Source organism: Labrus bergylta, chromosome 7 (genome assembly GCF_963930695.1).
Source record: "Labrus bergylta chromosome 7, fLabBer1.1, whole genome shotgun sequence".
Classification (NCBI taxonomy): Eukaryota; Metazoa; Chordata; class Actinopteri; order Labriformes; family Labridae; genus Labrus; species Labrus bergylta.
Window position 1 is genome coordinate 4439625 of NC_089201.1, and position 19372 is coordinate 4458996.

Genomic DNA, 19372 nt, shown 5'->3' on the forward strand with positions numbered 1-19372 from the left:
GACAAATCTGCCACGTGTGATAACACTGTTCACTCCTGCCAGTGGTGGACAGTAACATTTACTTGAGTATTGTACTTCATTACATTTCTGAGTATCTGTTCTTGAGGATTACTTTGGGGGAAAACTTTTACTCCTCTACATTTGAAAGACAAATATCGTACTTTTGACCTCACTACATTTCGATGAATGTTCTCGTCACTCGCTACTTTGGCTCTGAAGTCAGCCGATTAATGTTCTTTTCTTTTCTAAACTCCGATCAGAAAGACAATTGACTGTGTTTGTTTAGTTCTGCGTGTGGTTCGTGAGGTGTTGCCGAACATATACGTTGGGCGTCCCCATGGCTGGACGCAGAGCAAACATCATCAGATCAGAGAGTTTGTTTTAGTTTATGTCAGGTGCTAAGGGAAGTGAAAATAGCAAAAGGAGCTTTAGCAGCAACAGGAATAAGAATACACTGCACAATTGAATAGTTGAAAAGTCAGGTGTTTTGGGTTGTTCCTGTTACTCGCTTTTATTTTGGAGCTACACATTTAAAAATCTGTATCATGTGAGTTAAAAAATGTAAATAATGTTTTCTTAATAAACATGACGTAATACACATATTCTTGACTGCACTCAAAACATTGTCGAATACAACAATGTTTTGAGTTTTTTCCTTCCTAACTCAATTTTTTGAGCGAAAAAGGCAATATTTAAGTTTTTCTAAAAGTGAGTACTCCAGTACTCTTTCACTTGTATTTGAGCCATATTTGACCAGGAGTTTCTATCCTCTGACTCAAGTTATGAAGGTTTGTACTTTTTATTACCAATATGACAAAGTAGAAGTAAATTAATATATTAGTCTGCATATTACCCATAACTTACAATTCATTATACTCTACCTACATGAAGCAAGTTTTCTCGAATGGATCCAAAATAAATGCAAATAGAAGAAACAGGGTAATTAATTTAATTTCCTTGGTAATTAATTTAATTTCCTCGCCCTCTTTTGTGTCCTTGCCTTGGCCGTCTTGATCGCTAACATTCTTGTCAAAAAAAACATGCACTGTTTAAAAAAGATGGAGGACATTAGGAGCTCTCCCTGCTGACAGGCTGCAGTATAGGACACAAGCTCCGCCTCCTCTAAGGCTGGGAGATGGGTCAAACTGGGAAATGAAAATACAACTCAAATAAATATTTCTCAAACATGGCGTCTGTCTGTCGAGATATTGATTTATGTCCAAGTGTTCATTTTTCTGAGAAGTTGAGTTTTAAGTAGTGTTTGGATGCTATGATTGACAGTTTAGAAAAAGGCACAAGGGTGGCAGAGTAGATGAGGAGCAGCGCGAGGAAATGTAAAAATTATCTCTTCTGCTGTGGATTTTACAAGCACAGCCCTAAGCAAACATACATCCATACATACAGTCCATTTTACTGTGATAACAAGTGAAGTTTGTTTGGGCTTGTAAATCTCATTATTCTTTTACCTAGGATAAGTTAATTCCTCAAGATCTTAAAAAAAACAGCTGAAATTAGGTTGTTATCACGGGAAAGCCAGCGTTCATTTCCCAAGATAACGAGTTCAATAAGTTGAGATCTCAAGGAAACAACAGAAATGTAGTGGTTATCTTGGGTAAATGCAGTTTAATAAAATGTATGGATGTATATCTGCTTAAGGCTTCTGTTCTGTTACTGATCTGAGGGATGTTTGCTATTTTATCAGTAGGTTAAATGTGTGTTTTTCTTCGTGAAAGGGGCAGGATGTCAACATCACGGCTCCACCCTACGATCCCTACTGGACTTGCCTTGGCTCCAAATGATGTCACAGGCTCAACATGTCAGCGGACTAAACTCAGCCGTCATCACTTTGTGTCTTTGTACATTCTTATTGATTCTGCAACAGCGTAATATTGGTCTCCTAGTCTGTGAAGTCACATTTCTATTTGGTGTTGCTGAAGCGCTCCACATACATGAGCTCCACATACACACACAGTCTGACATGCATGCTCTGTTAACTTACTACCTCTAAAGACGGTACAGAGGGGGTATCCCTTTGTCCCCCCACTACGCCTCTGCAACATTCAAACTAAAGGCGATACGTCACAGGGTCGGAAATATCGCGGCTTGAAACAGCAGTATGAAAAGGGCTGATGCTTGAAACGTGCATGAAATAGTTGTACCAGCAGATGTTCATGATGTTGTTTTAACAAGTTATATTACAAATATATATATTTTTTCTTTTTAAGATTTTTTTGGGGGCTTTTTTTGCCTTTATTTGAGAGATAGGACAGTGGATAGAGTTGGAAATCAGGGAGAGAGAGAGTGGGGAATGACATGCGGGAAAGGAGCAACAGGTTGGATTTGAATCTGGGCCACCCGCTTGGGAGACTACAGCTTCCACATGGGGAGCACGCACTAACCACTACACCACCAGCGCCCCACTGATGATTTTCTTTAAAGAATAGATCGTGCAGCCCTTGTATGTGTCTGATGAAGCGGTTTATTTTCTGTGCTGCATCTGCATCTCGTCTTCCCTCAGACACCTGTGTGATTCTTTATTTTTAGCGTCTCATGCTAAAGTGGAGCATCTAGTGCCTATTATTAGTCACAGCTGATAGGTGAACACCTGACGCAGTTGCAGGAGGAGAGAAACCCGTGATAATTGAAGTAATCGTGTTCCCATCTCCTCGCTGTATGCTTCAGCCATCTGTCTCCAGAAACAAGAGAGATATGGAAATAAGAGCAACAGTAGCAGCACACGGTGCAGGCTGGTTGCATGCACGTGTGCTGGTTTATGCTCAGGTGTTTGGAATATTTTGAGTTTGGGTTTATTTTTAATCCCGTGGGTTATTCTGGGTATAAGGTTTAGTGTTTTAACGTATGCATATGTTGCATTAAGGTAGAGAAACAGATTCCTCAAGTGTTTTATGAGCAGTGTCCCCTAAATGAATCCTGAATCATTAGGCAAGATATGTTCAAATAGATTGACTAGTGGGTTATTCTGCAGCTGTGTTTGTCAAACTATACCCTGTATTTAGTCTATATTGAGCTTTTATTTCCAATAATATTGATTGATTTGGTGCAATTATTCAAATGACAATCTCCTTTTGATAAGCCTGCAGCCTTGAGATCTTTCAGTCTGAAGTCGTTGTGTTTTGGTCTGAGCTGATTCCAGCGTTTTCGGGATGTTGATCCTCCCAAAAGCACCAACAGACACAATTTCAAACAATTCTGAGAGTTTTTCTCCTTTGCAAAAATGTAGTTTTTTCCTTGACAAACACAACCTCTCCCTGGAAGTCCTTGCATTCTGCACCAAGGACTCAGCCGGATTAACAATGCCTTTGTTGTTGGCGTGCGTAAAGACGGGAGAGCAGTAAGGCTGGGACTGTGGTCTGGTATCAGCAAGCAGCTGTTGCATGAGTGACAAAGTCAAGGGCTAGTGATATGAACATGGGAAAATCCTGGAGGACAGAAGCAGCAGCTGAGCCGCTCTGTAGCGCTGTGTGTGGAGTGCTGCAGCCTTCACTGCTGTTCTGTGGAGGAAAAAAGTGTGAGAAGCAGAAAAGAAAGCAGTTTATCCTCCGTTAGGGCGAGAAAATATTGACATTATTTAGCAGCCGGTGCTACCAAACCCACCTCTCTATGTGGCTCATTTGGCTGCAGATTTGATGAGCGCATGAAAGGTTGTTGGTGGAGTTCAAAAGAAGAGGTCAAGCATGTGAAAGAGGGGAGGGATGGAGGAATGGGGTAGAGGGGTAGGATAAAGGTAAATGAATACCAGACGGCAGGTTTCTTGTGTTAACTGAAGGTTTGGCCGGAGAGACCAGACTCTTATTGTTCCAGCGACGCTCCTTCCACAACAAGCACTCTGTGGAGCCGCTCATCTGTCTCTCAACAAGCTGTCGCTCACCTCTGTGATGGATCGAGACGCAGTGCGAGGCTGCTTTTAGTTATTAATGATGCTTTCACTTTGCATCTTTGGTGTCTTTGAGTGTGCGGAAAGATGGACGCCATGTATGACAAGAAACTGAAGGGAAATAAAGCTGCTATATAGTTGGAGTTTTGGGAACCCTTTTGTTGTGACAACTAAGAGAAAAGTGCAACAAATGATTCACCTGCAGCCTGAGAGGAGTGTAACACAGTCGCAACACAGACAATTGTCGGTATTAAGTTAAACTTGGTGTTACTTTGGCTGAAGTAGAAAGCACACACATGCGTCAGGAGATTATTTTTTCCCTCTCTAGAAATATTGTCAGAGTCCCTTCAGTAAGGCGCTGGCATCCTGACTCCGGCAGTGCTGATTGTTCACATAGATCTAGGCATTTCTTTTGGATAAGCAGGCATGAGAAACTAGCCAATTTCTGCTTTACATGCAGACAGCCTGTGTGTTGTTCTGCTCTGCTTGTGTCATTATGGTTTCATTATGAACACATTGTCTAAAAATAATGCTGGTGTCACGTAAATGCAGCAGAAACAAGCAGTGTATTGACACACGTTGTGAAGAGAAATCACACCTTTTATATTTACAGTGAACGGAGCAACAACCGCCTGAGGTTTTGTCTGAATTAACATTACAGAAAGAAGTTCTAAATCAGCTCTGAACATAGCGAGCTACTGATTTGAAATGAGTTTATCAAGCCGTGAAATGTATCATTACTATGATTCATTCATGATCTTTTTTTTGGGGGGGGGGGGGAGGTTTGAGGAAACGTATACATGCATCATGTCGGTGCAGGGCTAACAAATAAACAGCATCCAGGAAAAGAAAAGTTCAGCAGACAAACTTAACTCGATTACAGTCTTTGCTCAGCTTTGCTCACAGATTCTTGACCCTCACGGTTACGAGAGTTTGAAGATTTCCGCGTTAGTTTTTGTTATACTTGCTCTCACTGCTTCTCCTCTGCTCGGCAAATGTGGTGCACACATCGCAGCAGGACGCACATCGGTCAAAAGCTGTCAATGATGGCATTTTATACATGTTTTTAGTGTCCGATAACAAATGAAAAAGAGCCTTCTCTGAATAAAAGACGATACTCATAAATCAACGTAATGATAAAGTGGAAACCTTGGTTTTAAGAAAGATGTATTTAATGTGTATTTTTAACAGTAAGGAGGCGGGGATTACGACCTGTACTTCAGCCAGTCAGCTGGGACGCTAAATCTTTTGGCTTCACTTGAGGTGCCATATCCTGCTGTCCATTCTTTTAAACAGTCTTTGGTTTCAACACTTGGGTCTTCCTTTGATGAAACCTCCCACCTGGAGAGGACCCAAGTGTTCTCATTGCACTGCAGCAAGACCATTTCTCTCTGAGGTCTTTAGAGAAACTACAGTGAACAGGATGGCTGTCACTAATGATGTGACAAGACATGTGCAGCGTTATGCAGAGCCATCAAACCTGCGCAACAGCCCGATGACATCACCGTCGACAGTCGCACCCTGACACCCTCGGGTCAGCAGTGTGTCAGAAATAAACAAGGTATCACACTTTGTGCAGCGTCTGTCATTTCATTCTGGTATCTTAATCAGAATCCGGTTTGTTTTCGAGGTACATTTGCACATAAAAGGAACTCGTCTTGAATATAAAGTTGTGTACAGCAGCTACTCATGCTGTCAGGTGACTCCATGTGCAATGGGAAACTTAACTGTTTTGCAGGAAGGTGCAGGATGATGATTAGTGCAAATATATTTCTTATCTACGGAAGCCTTGGGTGGACATAAACCTAAACATTATATTTAACTCAGTTTTCTCATGATAATGAGTCAATTTTCAATTGTTTTCCCAACTCGTTTAACATGTTATCTCAGGAAAACCTTGCCTAGATTCCTGTGCTAATTAGTTAATTTCTTGTTAGATAAAGAAAATGGCTGAAATAAACTGGTTATCACATGGTAGGCAGCATCTTTTTTCCCCGAGATAAATAAGTCGAAACAACCAAAATGTACCAATTATAAATGATAAATAATAAATGTATTAGTCTCTAATGCTTAGTCTCTAAATGATTTTCACAAACTTTTGTAAAAGCACTTTGAACTGTAATTAAATTTGTCTTAAAGGTGCCGTATGAATAAAGTTTGATTGATTGATGTCTGCTTAGGGCTTCCGTACTTATTTGCACAAATGTAGACCTCTAAGATTATGAGTGGTATATCACATAGATATGTGTTCCTAGCTTCCCCTTGAAGGTATTTAAGATGAAACACAGCGACAAAGCCGATGCATTTTGACCAAAGACTCTGAAAGTTCTCACCTGAGTCAGACGTCTTCCCTCCAGCAGAGAGGGCTTTCACACAGTCAACATCTTGTCCCAAAAGCGTACATTAAAAACAACAACAACAATGAAGACTTTGTTCTTCACGTCCTCTCTGCTCCTCCCTCGTATCTTATCCACTTAATGAGATAAGAGTTTGTCTCAAAGAATTTCGGGGAGGAAATGTTTGCGTAAAGAATTTCAGAGGGAGTCTGAGGGAAGCCTGCAGGGTGAGCACTCGGTGCCAGAGCTGCATTGTTGTAACATCAGTCATGGAGGAGAATCAAGAGAAATGCCACAGGTGGTTAGTGGAGATGTCAGGGACAAGATTGAAACCACCACTGCATGCACTCCCCTCATGCAGAAACAGGACTCTTCTAAATGCTCAGAATCAGCTGAAGACTCGTGATCTGAACCTTTCAAGTGCGGGGTTGAATTTGTCCCGACTTCGCTCTCTGTTACAGCAGACTTTCACTTATTTAAGGAAATGTTTTCATCGTGGATTCAATGACAATACAGCCGGGTTTGATTGATCTTCTTGGTCTTAAGAGCATTTCAGGCAGAACTCCAGCATGAGAACAAAGTTTGAGGTTTTTTCCGTTTGCTCTGCATGTCATTATGTTTAAATTAAGTTAGGATGTGCTGTCATTTACATCCTCACTACAGTAGAAACCCTGTTTATAACCGTTTAAAATAATGACAAGAAATGTCTGATTTTACTCAACGCTTTGTGTTTCATGGATCAGTGGGATGCAGCAGAAGGCGATGAAGCATCCAAACACACAGCAGGTGCAAAATGATCCTACATATCAACAAATAAACAGATTGTGTTCTCGGTCGGGGGAAGAGCTTTTCCAGTAAACTTTTGCATGAAGTCTGTTGTTGTTGTTTTAATCGTGGATGAGTAGATTTCATGTGCGTTGTTGTTGTTTGGCCCACACATCTGCACTTACTCAACCACAGAGAAAAATGGGGAAATGTGGGCATGATAAACAAACGACATGCATGTGTGAGGGATATATATATATTTTTTTTAAGTGAATTAATCTGTGAGTCATCATCAGTGGCCGTCACACTGACGCTGTTTGGATTTTCACTTCATGTCACTTTTTTTTATGAGGCAGTGAGCCATGAGGTGAGCATGTTGGTGCTGTTGGGTGTTCTTAAAGATGTTACCGTGCTCCTTTGTGTTCTGCTCTCTAAGTCGCAGAGAGGTTAAGTTAGCAGGTAGCTGAAGGAGAGAGAGAGAGAGAGAGGAGGTGTCTCACCTGCTGCTTGTTTGGTGGAATCACCTGTTTAACTGCTGTTCTTTGTTACATTGTGAATGCCTCTGTTTGCATCAGGATGTTTATTTTTCAAGTCAACATTTTAACAATTAATACAAAACAAAGAGGCTGTTTTTCTCCTCTGATTTCCACCGTTAGAAACATCCCTTCCTTTCATGTGTTATTATTGAGCACAGTATTAATCATAGAATTTGTTCATAGAATCTAAACTAAAGGGGAATTTAGCACTTTTGTTGTCAAGGAAATTAAGAAATAATGATATTTGAATTTTAAAAATGAAATGTTTCATTTCATTCATTTTAATTTCTTATAAATAATTGAATCTCTGGATTAATTTCAGCTAATAAGGCGGTTTCGCAAGCATAAAGCGTGAATATTTCCAATAAATTGATGTAAAAACTTTATCAAAAATCTACAAAAAATTATCCTCAAATGTTGTCATGATAAAAAAAAGTTTTATATATACATAAACAGTTTAAACATGAATATACAAACAGATAATACGTAACTCAAACTGGAGACACAGGTGGAAAATTCACATTAAGCTACATGAATGTTTCCTTTCTTATATAATTAATTATTTTTTCTGTTTCTTTGGAGGCTTAAAAGAAACATTCTAAATTTGTGTATCCAATCAGATCATAAAAATCAGCATTTTTAATTTAATTCATTTTAATTAAATTTAAAAAAGGAGGATAGTTTTTTGTTCCTGTTTGGCAGCTGCAGACCTGCTGATGCAGGTGTGTTGTTGTCTCATGATGTTTGATTTGATCTCATCTCACATACCTGAACAAATCTTATCTAAAGGAACAAGTTTGGAAAATATGTGTTTAAAATATTTATCTTAGTTCCCTGCTTCACTTTTAGTTTCACTTTAAGCTCCCTGCCTCACATGACCATTGTTCTTCTGATTTACAGGTTTGGACACTCAGTGTTTGCTGTAAATTTAGAACATTTTTAAGCATTATTTTTGCATTATTTTTGTCTTGAAAATTAGGCACATTTTTGTCCCCATGTGTTACAGATTGTTCAGTAGGAACACTTTGTGAGATGTCTGACATATCTAAAGAAAATGGAGCTGACGTGCAGTTTAATTAGTCACCATGTTTGTTTCAAACAAACACTCAGACCTGCTGCTGTCATTTCACAACTCTTAACAAATTCCCCCTGCGACACTTTTCTTGTCATGCGGGACATGTTTCTCAGCCTCAGGATTGCCATGTTGATGTCGGTTAAATAATAAGAAGAACAAAAAAAAACCTCGAAGCTGCTATGATCGGACAGGCAGACACCCCGGGGTGCTGCCCGCCCGACACGGCTCCTTATAACGGGGATTTAATCAGTGAAAGGTGCGGTGATGAAGACGATGAGTCACTGATCGATCCTCACTGCAAAAAATGAACTCACATATTCTTTAATCTCCTCTATAAAACGCAGCTTTAACAAAAACAGAGCGGGAAACCCCGTTAGTATTTTTGTAGTTAATTTTGATTCTATTAATGCTCTCATTTCGGTATTTTTCGGGAATCTTTTCGAAGCATTTGTCAAATAAAACAAACACTGATAAAGGTGTAAAGTGTGCAGAAAACCGCGACCTTTAATGAATCAAAAGAAGTGGACTCTCTATCCCAGTCTCTGGAATTCATTTCAAATCAGTTAAAAGTTTCTTTTTAAATAAAAGAGGATTCAGAAATCGAAAAGTTTATACAATAATTGAACCCGACGGATATTTCTTGCAGTGTGCGCGCAAGAATTCCACCAAACTTCAAACGTCGGTATTTACTGCCCGTTTCCCACTCAGTACAGGTCTGAATGCATACTGTCGGAACGTTTTAAGTCTCTACCCTTCTGGGGCTTGTTCCGATTTGATTCTGATATGTTAATTAAATGCTTCCGGGACAGAAGACGCTGCTGCTGGGCGTGCTGTCTGAGAGGAGCCGCTGCGTCACTGCTCCGCTGCAGAAAAACAAAAACTCCCGACAGGTGTTTCAAACTTTCTTGACTAGTTATTTAGTCAGTGTTTGAGAGAGAGGAATAATCATTTTTAATGATTTAAGTACAGGTTTCTTATCAGCCTTATTGAAAAAAAATTAAATGGTGCAAAAGAACCTTACAACTTCACTCTTAAAAAGCTGAACTTTAACTGCAATTACATCCAATGTAGTCACTTTTTTTAGGATCATGTCCATGTGGACATTTGAAGCGCGTGCTGCTGTTGCTGGAGGCTGCATCATCAGTCTCTCGCTCCAGATGAGTCACGTGCCTGAAACATAGCAGAGGTAACCGTTGCCGACTGCAGCCTTCGGGGAGAATTATGGGGGATGATGCGGTGCGTAATTGCGCATCCCGGTGCGCCGGAGCAGCTGATGGCGCTGGATGAGGATGCAGATTTGGAGCACCTGCCCCTCCACCGAAGCTCCCAGTTTAGATATGCTTGATGAAAATAATTATTTTTAGATCAGAGGAAGCACAAGACTTAGTTTACATTTAATTAAAAATATTTACCGATTAATGTTTATTTTCCCCAAAAAATAGGAAATAATTTTAAAGATGAATAAAATCAAGTATGCAGGGTTTTTTTTTTTCCAACTGAAAGCATCTGCCTAAGAATTGAATAATTTACATTTACTTAATTGATAGTTTAATAACTTAACTGACTGATGAGGTGTTTTGTTAACATAATATGACAAATCTCTTTCAGACTTAACAGAGAATACAAACCTCCCCCTTATTCTTATCCTTTTTCAACACTACATATGACAATAAATGAATTTCAAGACAAAGTCGGAGCCACTTTTTCCGCGAACATCACTTCATCCAAACTTCAGTCCTATTTGGTGTCACATAGGACACTGTGATGAGCAGCAGCGACAGTCTTTAACGAGTAAGGCTGATAAATGACCACAGCAGTGTAGAGAGAGAGAGAGAGTGAGAGAGAGAGAGAGAGGAAGGTATAGTCTGCCCAGTAACAATCGCACAGCCTCGCTCGAGCGCTGAGGAACTATTGGCTATGCAAATAGACACAGGGAGGAGGAAACAACTTAGACTGGAAAAAAAAAACTTTAAAGAGACATTTCCCCCACTTTTCTCACAAGCATTTCTATACAGCTCGTGAGCCTGGGATGGAAATTAACAGCTCTAAAGCTCTGAGGACTTTACAGTTCCCAGTCTTCCCCTGACGCGCTCGAGTCTCGTTTCATTCAGAGCTCCGTCTTTGAAGTTGACTAAGAATATGGAGGGGGATTAACATATTTACACATGCAGATTCTCTTTGTGACTGTACGTGAGGCTAAATCTTTTGGCAGTCATTTTTTTAATTATCTGCTCAATGACTTACACTCAGCTTCGTTTCCACCTGCTTCATTTTCCATCCCAAAGCTTGATTTGGAAAAGTTTGGTTTTTTTGCGCATCAGAGCAGAATAGTAACGTTGGTTTAAAATATTTTGTGAGCAGTGAGTCTCATCTTTGTGTCATTTTTGACTAAAGATTGTGCGAAGAAAAAAAAAACCTTTATCGCTGCTTTAGATTTCCTAGAAAGCTATCTCACAAACCACAAGCTGTTTGTGGCTGCAGTGCAAAAAATAAAGTTCGTACAAAACGTGTGTGTCCACGCGCGCGTGTGCGTTTTTGTCTTTCGTTTGTCTCTGTGTGGGTGATGTGCGCGTGTCCGTGCGCGCGCATGTTTCTGTAAGTTAGTATGCATATGTTTCTGGCCACATGCATCCTGCTCCGCGCTGAGCTGTCCATCAGGCTGCTATAACCAGAAACAAACACATAAGAGTCACTTCTTTCTTTCTGATTCAAACTTCAAGTTGGTGCCAAATGCCAGAAATGGGCTACAAAACAATAAATCAATACATGAGGCATTCATTTATCTATTTTTTATTTTATTTTTTTTACATTGAATGTTAATGGATGTAGTTTGTCAATCATTCTTTAAAACAATGACGCACATAAACCCCCCATTTACATGAAGCACTATGTTCAAAATGTGTTTTAATCACTATAAAATATCCAAATGATTCACATATTTTGTTTATTTCTGTCTAAGGATAGTCTACGAATGCGAAAAAAATAAAAAACTTTTTTAAGATGGATTTTTTTAAATGCGCATTTCACTCTTTGTCGTCCATCTACTTTGGGACGTATGCATGCCTTTAACATTTAGAAATGAAACAGGTTTTCTGAGAGTTGACGTGCATGCCAGGCCAAATAAAGAAGGACAGCAGTGCAGCATGTTGCGTCTGCTCTATACAGAGGTAACTGCGTCAGTGCGCATGCAGGGCAGGCTTGAAATTCGCCTGATCTGTCGAGGCGGATGAAAGTAGAGGCTCGCTTTGGGGAGAGAGGAAAAAGTTCTCAACAAGGAGAGGCAGGACTACTCTGACGGAGCCCTGCAGTCTCACTTTTATGCCTCTAAATACTTTCCCTGCCATCTTTTTTTGCGTTGTTTTGTTTGCTCTTTAACGCCGTTTTGACGCTTCCGAGAGAGATTTCCTACTTTTTGACTTAAGTGAAAGCAGCAGCACCATGGAGCTGCTCTGCCTCGAAATGGACACCATCATACGAGCTCGTCCCGATCCAAACCTCCTGTGCGATGACAGAGTCCTGCAGAGCTTGTTGACCATAGAGGAGAGGTTTCTACCGCAGTATTCTTATTTCAAAGGCGTCCAGAAAGATATCCAGCCGTTTATGAGGAGGATGGTCGCGACTTGGATGTTGGAGGTATACCGAAACACCGAGTGCTGACAAGTCGTCTTATTTCCGTGCTCGACTTTAAAGCCCCTTATTTCTTTCTTACTGATTTGCTGTTTGCAATTTCCAGACACTAGATCATGCTTAATGCTGTCATTTCCGACCGCTTATTCCTCATATTTACCAAATGTGTCGCTTTCTGTTATTTCTTCCCGATTTTTAAGTCCGCTCATGAACGCTGTTTTCATGAAACTTGTAGCTGTGAAATCTGTGACACCGGAGAATTTCTTCTATGTGCCTCACATGTTGTCTGCACGAGCTGCTCACTGCTTATTTAATGTTATTATTTTAGATAGGCTGAATATTTCCATGCACACGTATGCACTCCCCAATGCAATGCTGCCCCTCGCCATGTTGTTTTTTTTACAGGAGCGCTCGCGCTTTTAAGAGGACTTAACAGTGTCATAAAGGCAATAACAGCGACTGAAAGACATTGGGAATGACAGAGGGGCTTCTCTGGTGTCCGATGAATATAAAAATGATCAGAAAAAGCGATGCAAACCTTTTAGGTTTCTGTTTAAAATGTCCGAAGGGACGAGGGCCTTATCGGTGCTTCAGGTCTGCACCCTGTCGCAAAGCCTCTCTCTGGAATTATGTTCCATTTTTGACACTAAATCTAATATTTATGAGCAATATGCACCTGTACGGAATCCAGAGCCTCTGAGCTTTATTTTCATATAATTATTGTAGGGGTTCCTCTCACTGGGTATTTTTAATTAATTTTTGAAATAAATATATCGGATCGGCGGTGACGCACATCACCCCAGCCTCTTGCTACTCCTCTTTTATTTTGACATTTTATTTATATTTATCGGCTCTGGATTTCGATCCGAATTGTCGGGTATGATGTGGTAAAGACCCCTGAACATTATCGTGTGAAGAAAATCAGTCCACATAATTTATTTGTATTTTTAATTATTTTATGAAAATATGACGAATGACAAAAAAAACGTGTTTCCGTGTGCTGCGCTGTCGGGGTGTTTTTTTGGCTCGGCTGATTGTGACTTGAATTCATTTCTTGGTGAATGAACTGCAGGAATGTGACTCTATTGACAGTTTGTGTTTGACATTTATTCCATTCTTTGTTTAAGAATCTATTTCTAATTAATGGATGATGTCGCAACAGATTAGGGCTGGGCGCAGATTCTTGGCCGGGCCCCAACTATGTGTGTCATTGAATTTATATGTGCTCTTTATATGATTCCACTTTTGTTTCTTTCTCTCATAAAAACTTTTATATACATTTCATGTTCTGGAAAATACGTCAGGTCACTGCAGGGTGGGTGACTGAATCCAAACGCTGAACATTGCTGCATTGTCTGCTCTCTCTCTCTCTCTCTCTCTCTCTCTCTCTCTCTCTCTCTCTCGGCCTCTCTCTCTCTCTGCAGGTTTGTGAGGAGCAGAAGTGCGAGGAAGAAGTTTTTCCCTTGGCCATGAACTACTTAGACAGATTTCTAGCCGTGGTACCCACCAAAAAGTGTAACCTGCAGCTGCTGGGAGCAGTCTGCATGTTTCTTGCATCCAAATTGAAAGAGACTCGTCCATTAACAGCAGAGAAGCTTTGCATCTACACAGATAACTCCATCAGACCCCAGGAGCTGCTGGTAAGCAACAGTTGGTTCAACACATTTTAAATTATTCACAGTGGCACAATATTCAGTGGCACTTCTGAGGGTTCCTTTTGTCATCGTCAGCTAAAGCCAACAAAAGTCATGGTTTATTTTAGGCAGTTTTTTTCGACATGTTTGCTTTGGACAGCAGGGGTTATTTCTGATATTTTGCTTTAAAAACAATTTTATTTTATTCATTCAAGATGAAAAAATGCTCACAGTAGACTCAGACCTCTGTCACCTCACTGATCTGTAGTTCTGCCTCCACTTTGCACTGCAGCGTCATCAGAGGTGCACTGAAAGCGACAGCCTCAGGCTGAATTGTTCCACAAGTGCTCTCTTTACTGTACAAGAGACCCTGTGGGTTTTTACAGTATCAGTCCACTCTGTGTGACGGTCTCCATCGCCATCTGGTGGCAGATATTTCCACAGGAGCAACGAGGTCAGCTTGAACTCCAGCCAAAGCTCTGACTCTGTTCCTGTCAGCGAGAGAGCGAGAGACACAGAGAAATTCAAGTTTGCCTTTTACAGTTCAGCTTTCATCCAAAAATAACCAGGGATGCACACATTTCTGATATTATGTCATGCTGCACTATTTCTGTCTCTTGCGGTTTTTTACAGAGCTGATATGCATTTTTCAATCCAAAATAATTCTGCTAAATATGATTCAGGGATGATTTTGTGTCATTTGGAGAAAAAGAAAAATGTATTTCCTCTTTGAGTTTAGTTTAGCATCTTTGGCACGATCACACCAGCTGCCTTCACCAGTGCAAACCAATTAATTAACTCAGTTTCCCATCAGATAAGTGTTTCCCCACTGCTCTGTGGTGCTACATAAACATTCCTCGGTAAACAACAGCCAATCCCACCCATGTTGTGAAAGAGGCCACATATTCTGAATCAGACATGGCTCATGGTTGCAGGCCTGCCTTGCTGCTCAGAGGTCTGTCTGAGCTGCTGTCACTTTTTGATGTTTTCTGATCACTTTCTTCGATGGATTTGTCTTTGGGGTTGTTGTGTCGGCTTTCATTTCCCCACTCTCAGCGATTGCTTTAAAGTTTTTTTTATCTCTATAGATTTAAAAAAGTACACAGAGAATGTGTTATTAAGAGAAATAGCTGCACTTTCTAAAACATTTTGAAGTAAACTGAGTGCGTCTACCTTTATGCTCAGTCTGAGACAAAGCCCTCAGTCCTTGAACTGTTTAGCCGGGGCCTCATCTCTCTATTTCTGTATAAGGCAGTATTTTGGCTGACATGCAGATACAGGAAACAGAGATCAGCTGCTCAGGGCATGTGATCGTTTTTTTGTCCTCGTCTTTGGTAACAATTTCTTGTAAAGAGAACCGCAATGTTACAAAGAAGGTGTGACCAGAGGAAGGCAGTAGCAGAAGGAAGTGGGTGCCTGCCTGCCTGCCTGCCTGCCACTCTGTCAGCACAGAGAATGTGTTGCAAGGCTGGTAGCTCTTACTGCGCTTGAGTCTCGCTCCCTGGCACTGATGGAAAAGGTTTTCACAGATCAGGAGGCAGTCAACACTGACCACTGCTGGTCAGTAGAGCCTTTTTCACACATGCACTCTTGAAAATCTTCTAGAAAATTTCAGGACAAGCTTCATCTAAAATCTTATCGACTTGTTTGTTTGTATTATGCACTTCACATTGGAGACCGTCACCTGCTGGCAGGAGGGTGGGGGATCTCAAAAGGCAGGACATGACGTGAAAAGGAAAACTTAGAAATGGTGAAAAAAGCAACTGAGCCTGATAATATAATGAATGGTTTTTGCCTGGGCATCAATAGTACATGTAATGGGGTGTGTTTACAGTGTGAACAAATGAGTGGTAAAGAATATACCTGCAAGCAGAAAACAGTATGAAGCAGCCTCACTTCATGCACAATACTCGCACCGATGGCTCACCGGTCACATGATTTGATGTCATCAACCCCTCCCAATCGCTTGCAGGGACTAAATATATCGTGCAGCGTTCATACTTTGGCTCATCCCAACTTCATGCAGAAATGCTGCTAGAGGTGGCAGGAAAAGGATTGGCTGAAAAATGTGTCTGTTAGTGTTCACACATGCAGCTCAAGAAGGATAGTTTTTCCGGAGCTTGTGCAAGTGGGAAAACAACTTGCATTTGATCAAATTATAGATTGTTTGAGATCCTGGTTGCAGTGTCTTAAAGCAAGCAGAGGAAGATGCCTTTACCTTTAAACCAGAGGACTGATTGGACTGGACCTTTCAGTCCTATATCCACACCCCTTACATCCAAAAAGACCAGAAAGCATAACAAAGCTGATCTAAGGTGGCTGTGATTAAAATATTGCAAGCTGGCAGCAGCAGCAGCCATGTTGAATTGTCTCATGACTGAGTCCATGTGCTCTCTCTCACTCTCTCTCTCTCCCTCTCTCTCTCTCTCCGTGAAAGGGAAAATGAAGAGCATCCATAGCCCGAGTCACAAGGCTTCAGTCCGGAACCAAACCACGACATTTTTTCCCAAATTAGTCACCAACTCTTCTGTTAATCACCTCCTCCTCGAACAAGTGAAAGTAACAAAACGCTCAAAAAGAGGAGAACGCCACACCTAGTGCTCCTCACACACACACACTCACACACACTCATCTAAATTTGCATGTGTCATCACATTTGCAAATACAGTAAGGCTATTTAAAAAATACTTGAAGTAAAGAGCAGTAAGTGAATCCACAGCTCTTCAGGTGCCTGAGTGCTAGAAATATGATGTATTTGAAATAAAGTCTTCATCGTCAGCTCAAAGGGAAAATTTAAAATCATCACTTTACCTGAATTGGCAGCAAAACAAAAGATGCAGTATCTAAAATAATCCCATTACTTGTTGCAACACAAAATACAGATTTTTCCTAGTTTAAATGATTGAATGATGAAGTGGAGAGATGAGATTAGGGACTGAAATTCTGTTTAAGTTTTTTAATGTATAACAGATTTATGACTGATTATGTTCAACAAGCACAGCACTCCTATCCATTTTCTCTCTACAATCTCTCTCTCTCTCACACACACACATATGAAGACCTGCATGCACACACACACACACACACACACACACACACACACACACACACACACACACACACACACACACACACACACACACACACACACACACACACACAGTTGAACCTCTGGTGGGCCTCTTTAGGAAAGTCCCCAGATGCCAGACAGGCAGACGGAGAGAGGGAGACGGTGCTGTGAGGTCACCTGGTGGTGCTGCTGGTGTTTCTCTGTCCCAGGCTCGGCCAAGCAGAGACTAATGTAATAACAATAATGCTTAACCTCCACACATACTGATGTACGGGGGGCCAGGGGCCTACAGAGACCATTTTGAGCCGCACTGTCACTGGTTGAACAGCTGACGTTAAATGCAGCAGTGTGAGAGGGTAAAACCTGAGTCTAAAATCTTTAAAACAGACAGAAAGCAGAGGAGGTGACAGCCTTGCAAATGTAAACGTCTGCAGTTTATACAGTTTTAAGGAGTTTGCCAGCAATGTTTGGTTATTAAAAACAAGTAATTGGTCAATATTAAGTGCCAAGGACTTATATTTGTGTAGCTGTGGCATGGAACTGATATTGTTCCCCTTTTACTATAACTGTATCAAAGTTCAAAATTCTCGAATTATGACAACCCTAATGGTTACAACATGTAAAAAAGTGCTCTCTCTCTCTCTCTCTCTCTCTCTCTCTCTCTCTCTGTCTCTCTCTCTCTCTCTCTCTCTCTCTTTAGGAATGGGAACTGGTGGTGTTGGGGAAGTTGAAGTGGAACTTGGCAGCAGTAACGCCGAACGACTTCATCGAGCACATTGTGAGGAGGCTGCCGCTGCCCAAGGATAAGCTGGCACTTATACGCAAGCATGTCCAAACCTTCATCGCCCTGTGTGCCACAGGTAGGATATGACGGGAGCGACACATTCACTGTCCTGTTTGAATAACACCTGTTTTAATTGAATCCAAAAGATCAGCGGGCAGAGAGCAGTGTCATCTCAACACTGTATCTCTTTTTTTCTTTTGGTGTTGCAAGTGTCACTGATTACGGAGGAGCTGCCAAGCAATAATAGCTTGCATCAACACACTTTCTCATATTGCAAAATATCTGTGTCTGCACGTTCCTCTTTCAGCGCAGAATCAAAGCTGTCTCTCTCAATAACATGCAGCGACAACTCTGTTCAGAGGTGTGCTGTGGGCCAGTCGCAGCCCGCCGGAACTTAACTGAAATGTGTTACCTCCAATTGGAAAAAAATTCTGCCTAGGAAAAGTGTCAAGAAAGACATTTCAGCGTCAGCCTCTTAGGACTGACGTCTACCATTTGTCTTCTCCCGGTTGGTATGTGGCCATGTTTTAAAAGGCCTATCAGTGACTTAAAGAGCATCCAGTAACACTTCAAAGCAAACTGATCCTGGTTGAGGGGCGTTCCCATGTCACGCAGGGTCGAGAAGAGGAACGGACAGGGGAGGAGGCAGGCATGCTATTGTCTCTCATGCTCTTGAGGTGAATTGTTCCCTCGAGATCAAACATTCAGCGAGTGGTGGGAGGGACAGGGGGAGCCTTCAACGTGATCTGATGAAGTCGAGACAGTAGAAGGGTGCGAGGGGGAGCGGGGAGTGAGGGAAAGCCGGAGGAGTGTATTGTTTTTGCACTGCCCAATCCTAAGGCATGTCATGTTTTCATATCTCTTTCCCCGCCGCCTTCCTTCCCTCTTTCTCTCCCCCTTCACTTCTCACGCCTCCCCGCCCTACAGCTGGAGGACATGATAGCTTTCCCATGTTAGGATTCTCTTCAGGGCAGGTTTCTCCTGTTTGCGTCACCTCCAACTCCACGTTCCAACAGGACAGGGGTTCTTATCCTAAAACGTCCCAAAGGATTTATCTTAACATAAATGAGGAAATTACACAATTCACCCACAGAGAGGCTGTTTGACACTCCTTTCTTTCTCACTTTCTGGGTAACCCCCACCAGCAGCGGCTTCCTTTTTCTGCAGGCCTCCAACAGGAATGCTAACTACACCCCCTCATGGGAAATGGCTCCCTGTGCTGACATCATTCAGAGGAGTGTGTGTATGGTTCGATGAATAGATTCAAGGGAGGTGACAGGTATTTACAACAAAAAGTCATGGCATTCCCTGCACTGTTTTTGCAATGGATATGATAGGGTGAGAAACATTTTCCGACACAAGTTTGCAAAGTTTTGAAAGGACACGCCCGTTTCTTTCAGTGTTTTTCTGCGTCAGCCTTTCCTACACTCTCTCCTCTCTTCCATCTCTTGCTCTCCCTCTCTGACCCTGAATCTATCACCCCTTATTTTGTGCCAATGGATTAACATGTGGAATGACAGCGTGTCAGTGATCAGACATATTCCCAAAGCAACATTGTGAAAGACTCAGCATGCACTTTGTCCTTAATTGCTTCAATGAGGCAGTGGAATTAGATTTACGAGCCTCCTGGAGTCGTCCTCCTGACAGCAT

At 41.5% G+C, this 19372-nt stretch overlaps 1 protein-coding gene across 2 annotated transcripts in view; it reads left to right on the forward strand.

Annotated features, from left to right (window-relative positions):
- Positions 1 to 19372, forward strand: part of ccnd2a (cyclin D2, a) — a 185828-nt gene that overhangs the window by 150410 nt on the left and 16046 nt on the right. The window contains exons 1-3 of one of the 2 annotated variants that reach the window (XM_065956527.1): positions 11772 to 12240; positions 13659 to 13874; positions 17639 to 17798. In XM_065956527.1, the coding sequence (XP_065812599.1) occupies positions 12046 to 12240; positions 13659 to 13874; positions 17639 to 17798 (571 nt within the window). In that variant the 5' untranslated portion in view covers positions 11772 to 12045. Of the gene's footprint in view, positions 1 to 11771; positions 12241 to 13658; positions 13875 to 17638; positions 17799 to 19372 lie in introns of those variants that run through there. The other variant, XM_065956528.1, reaches the window with a different exon arrangement.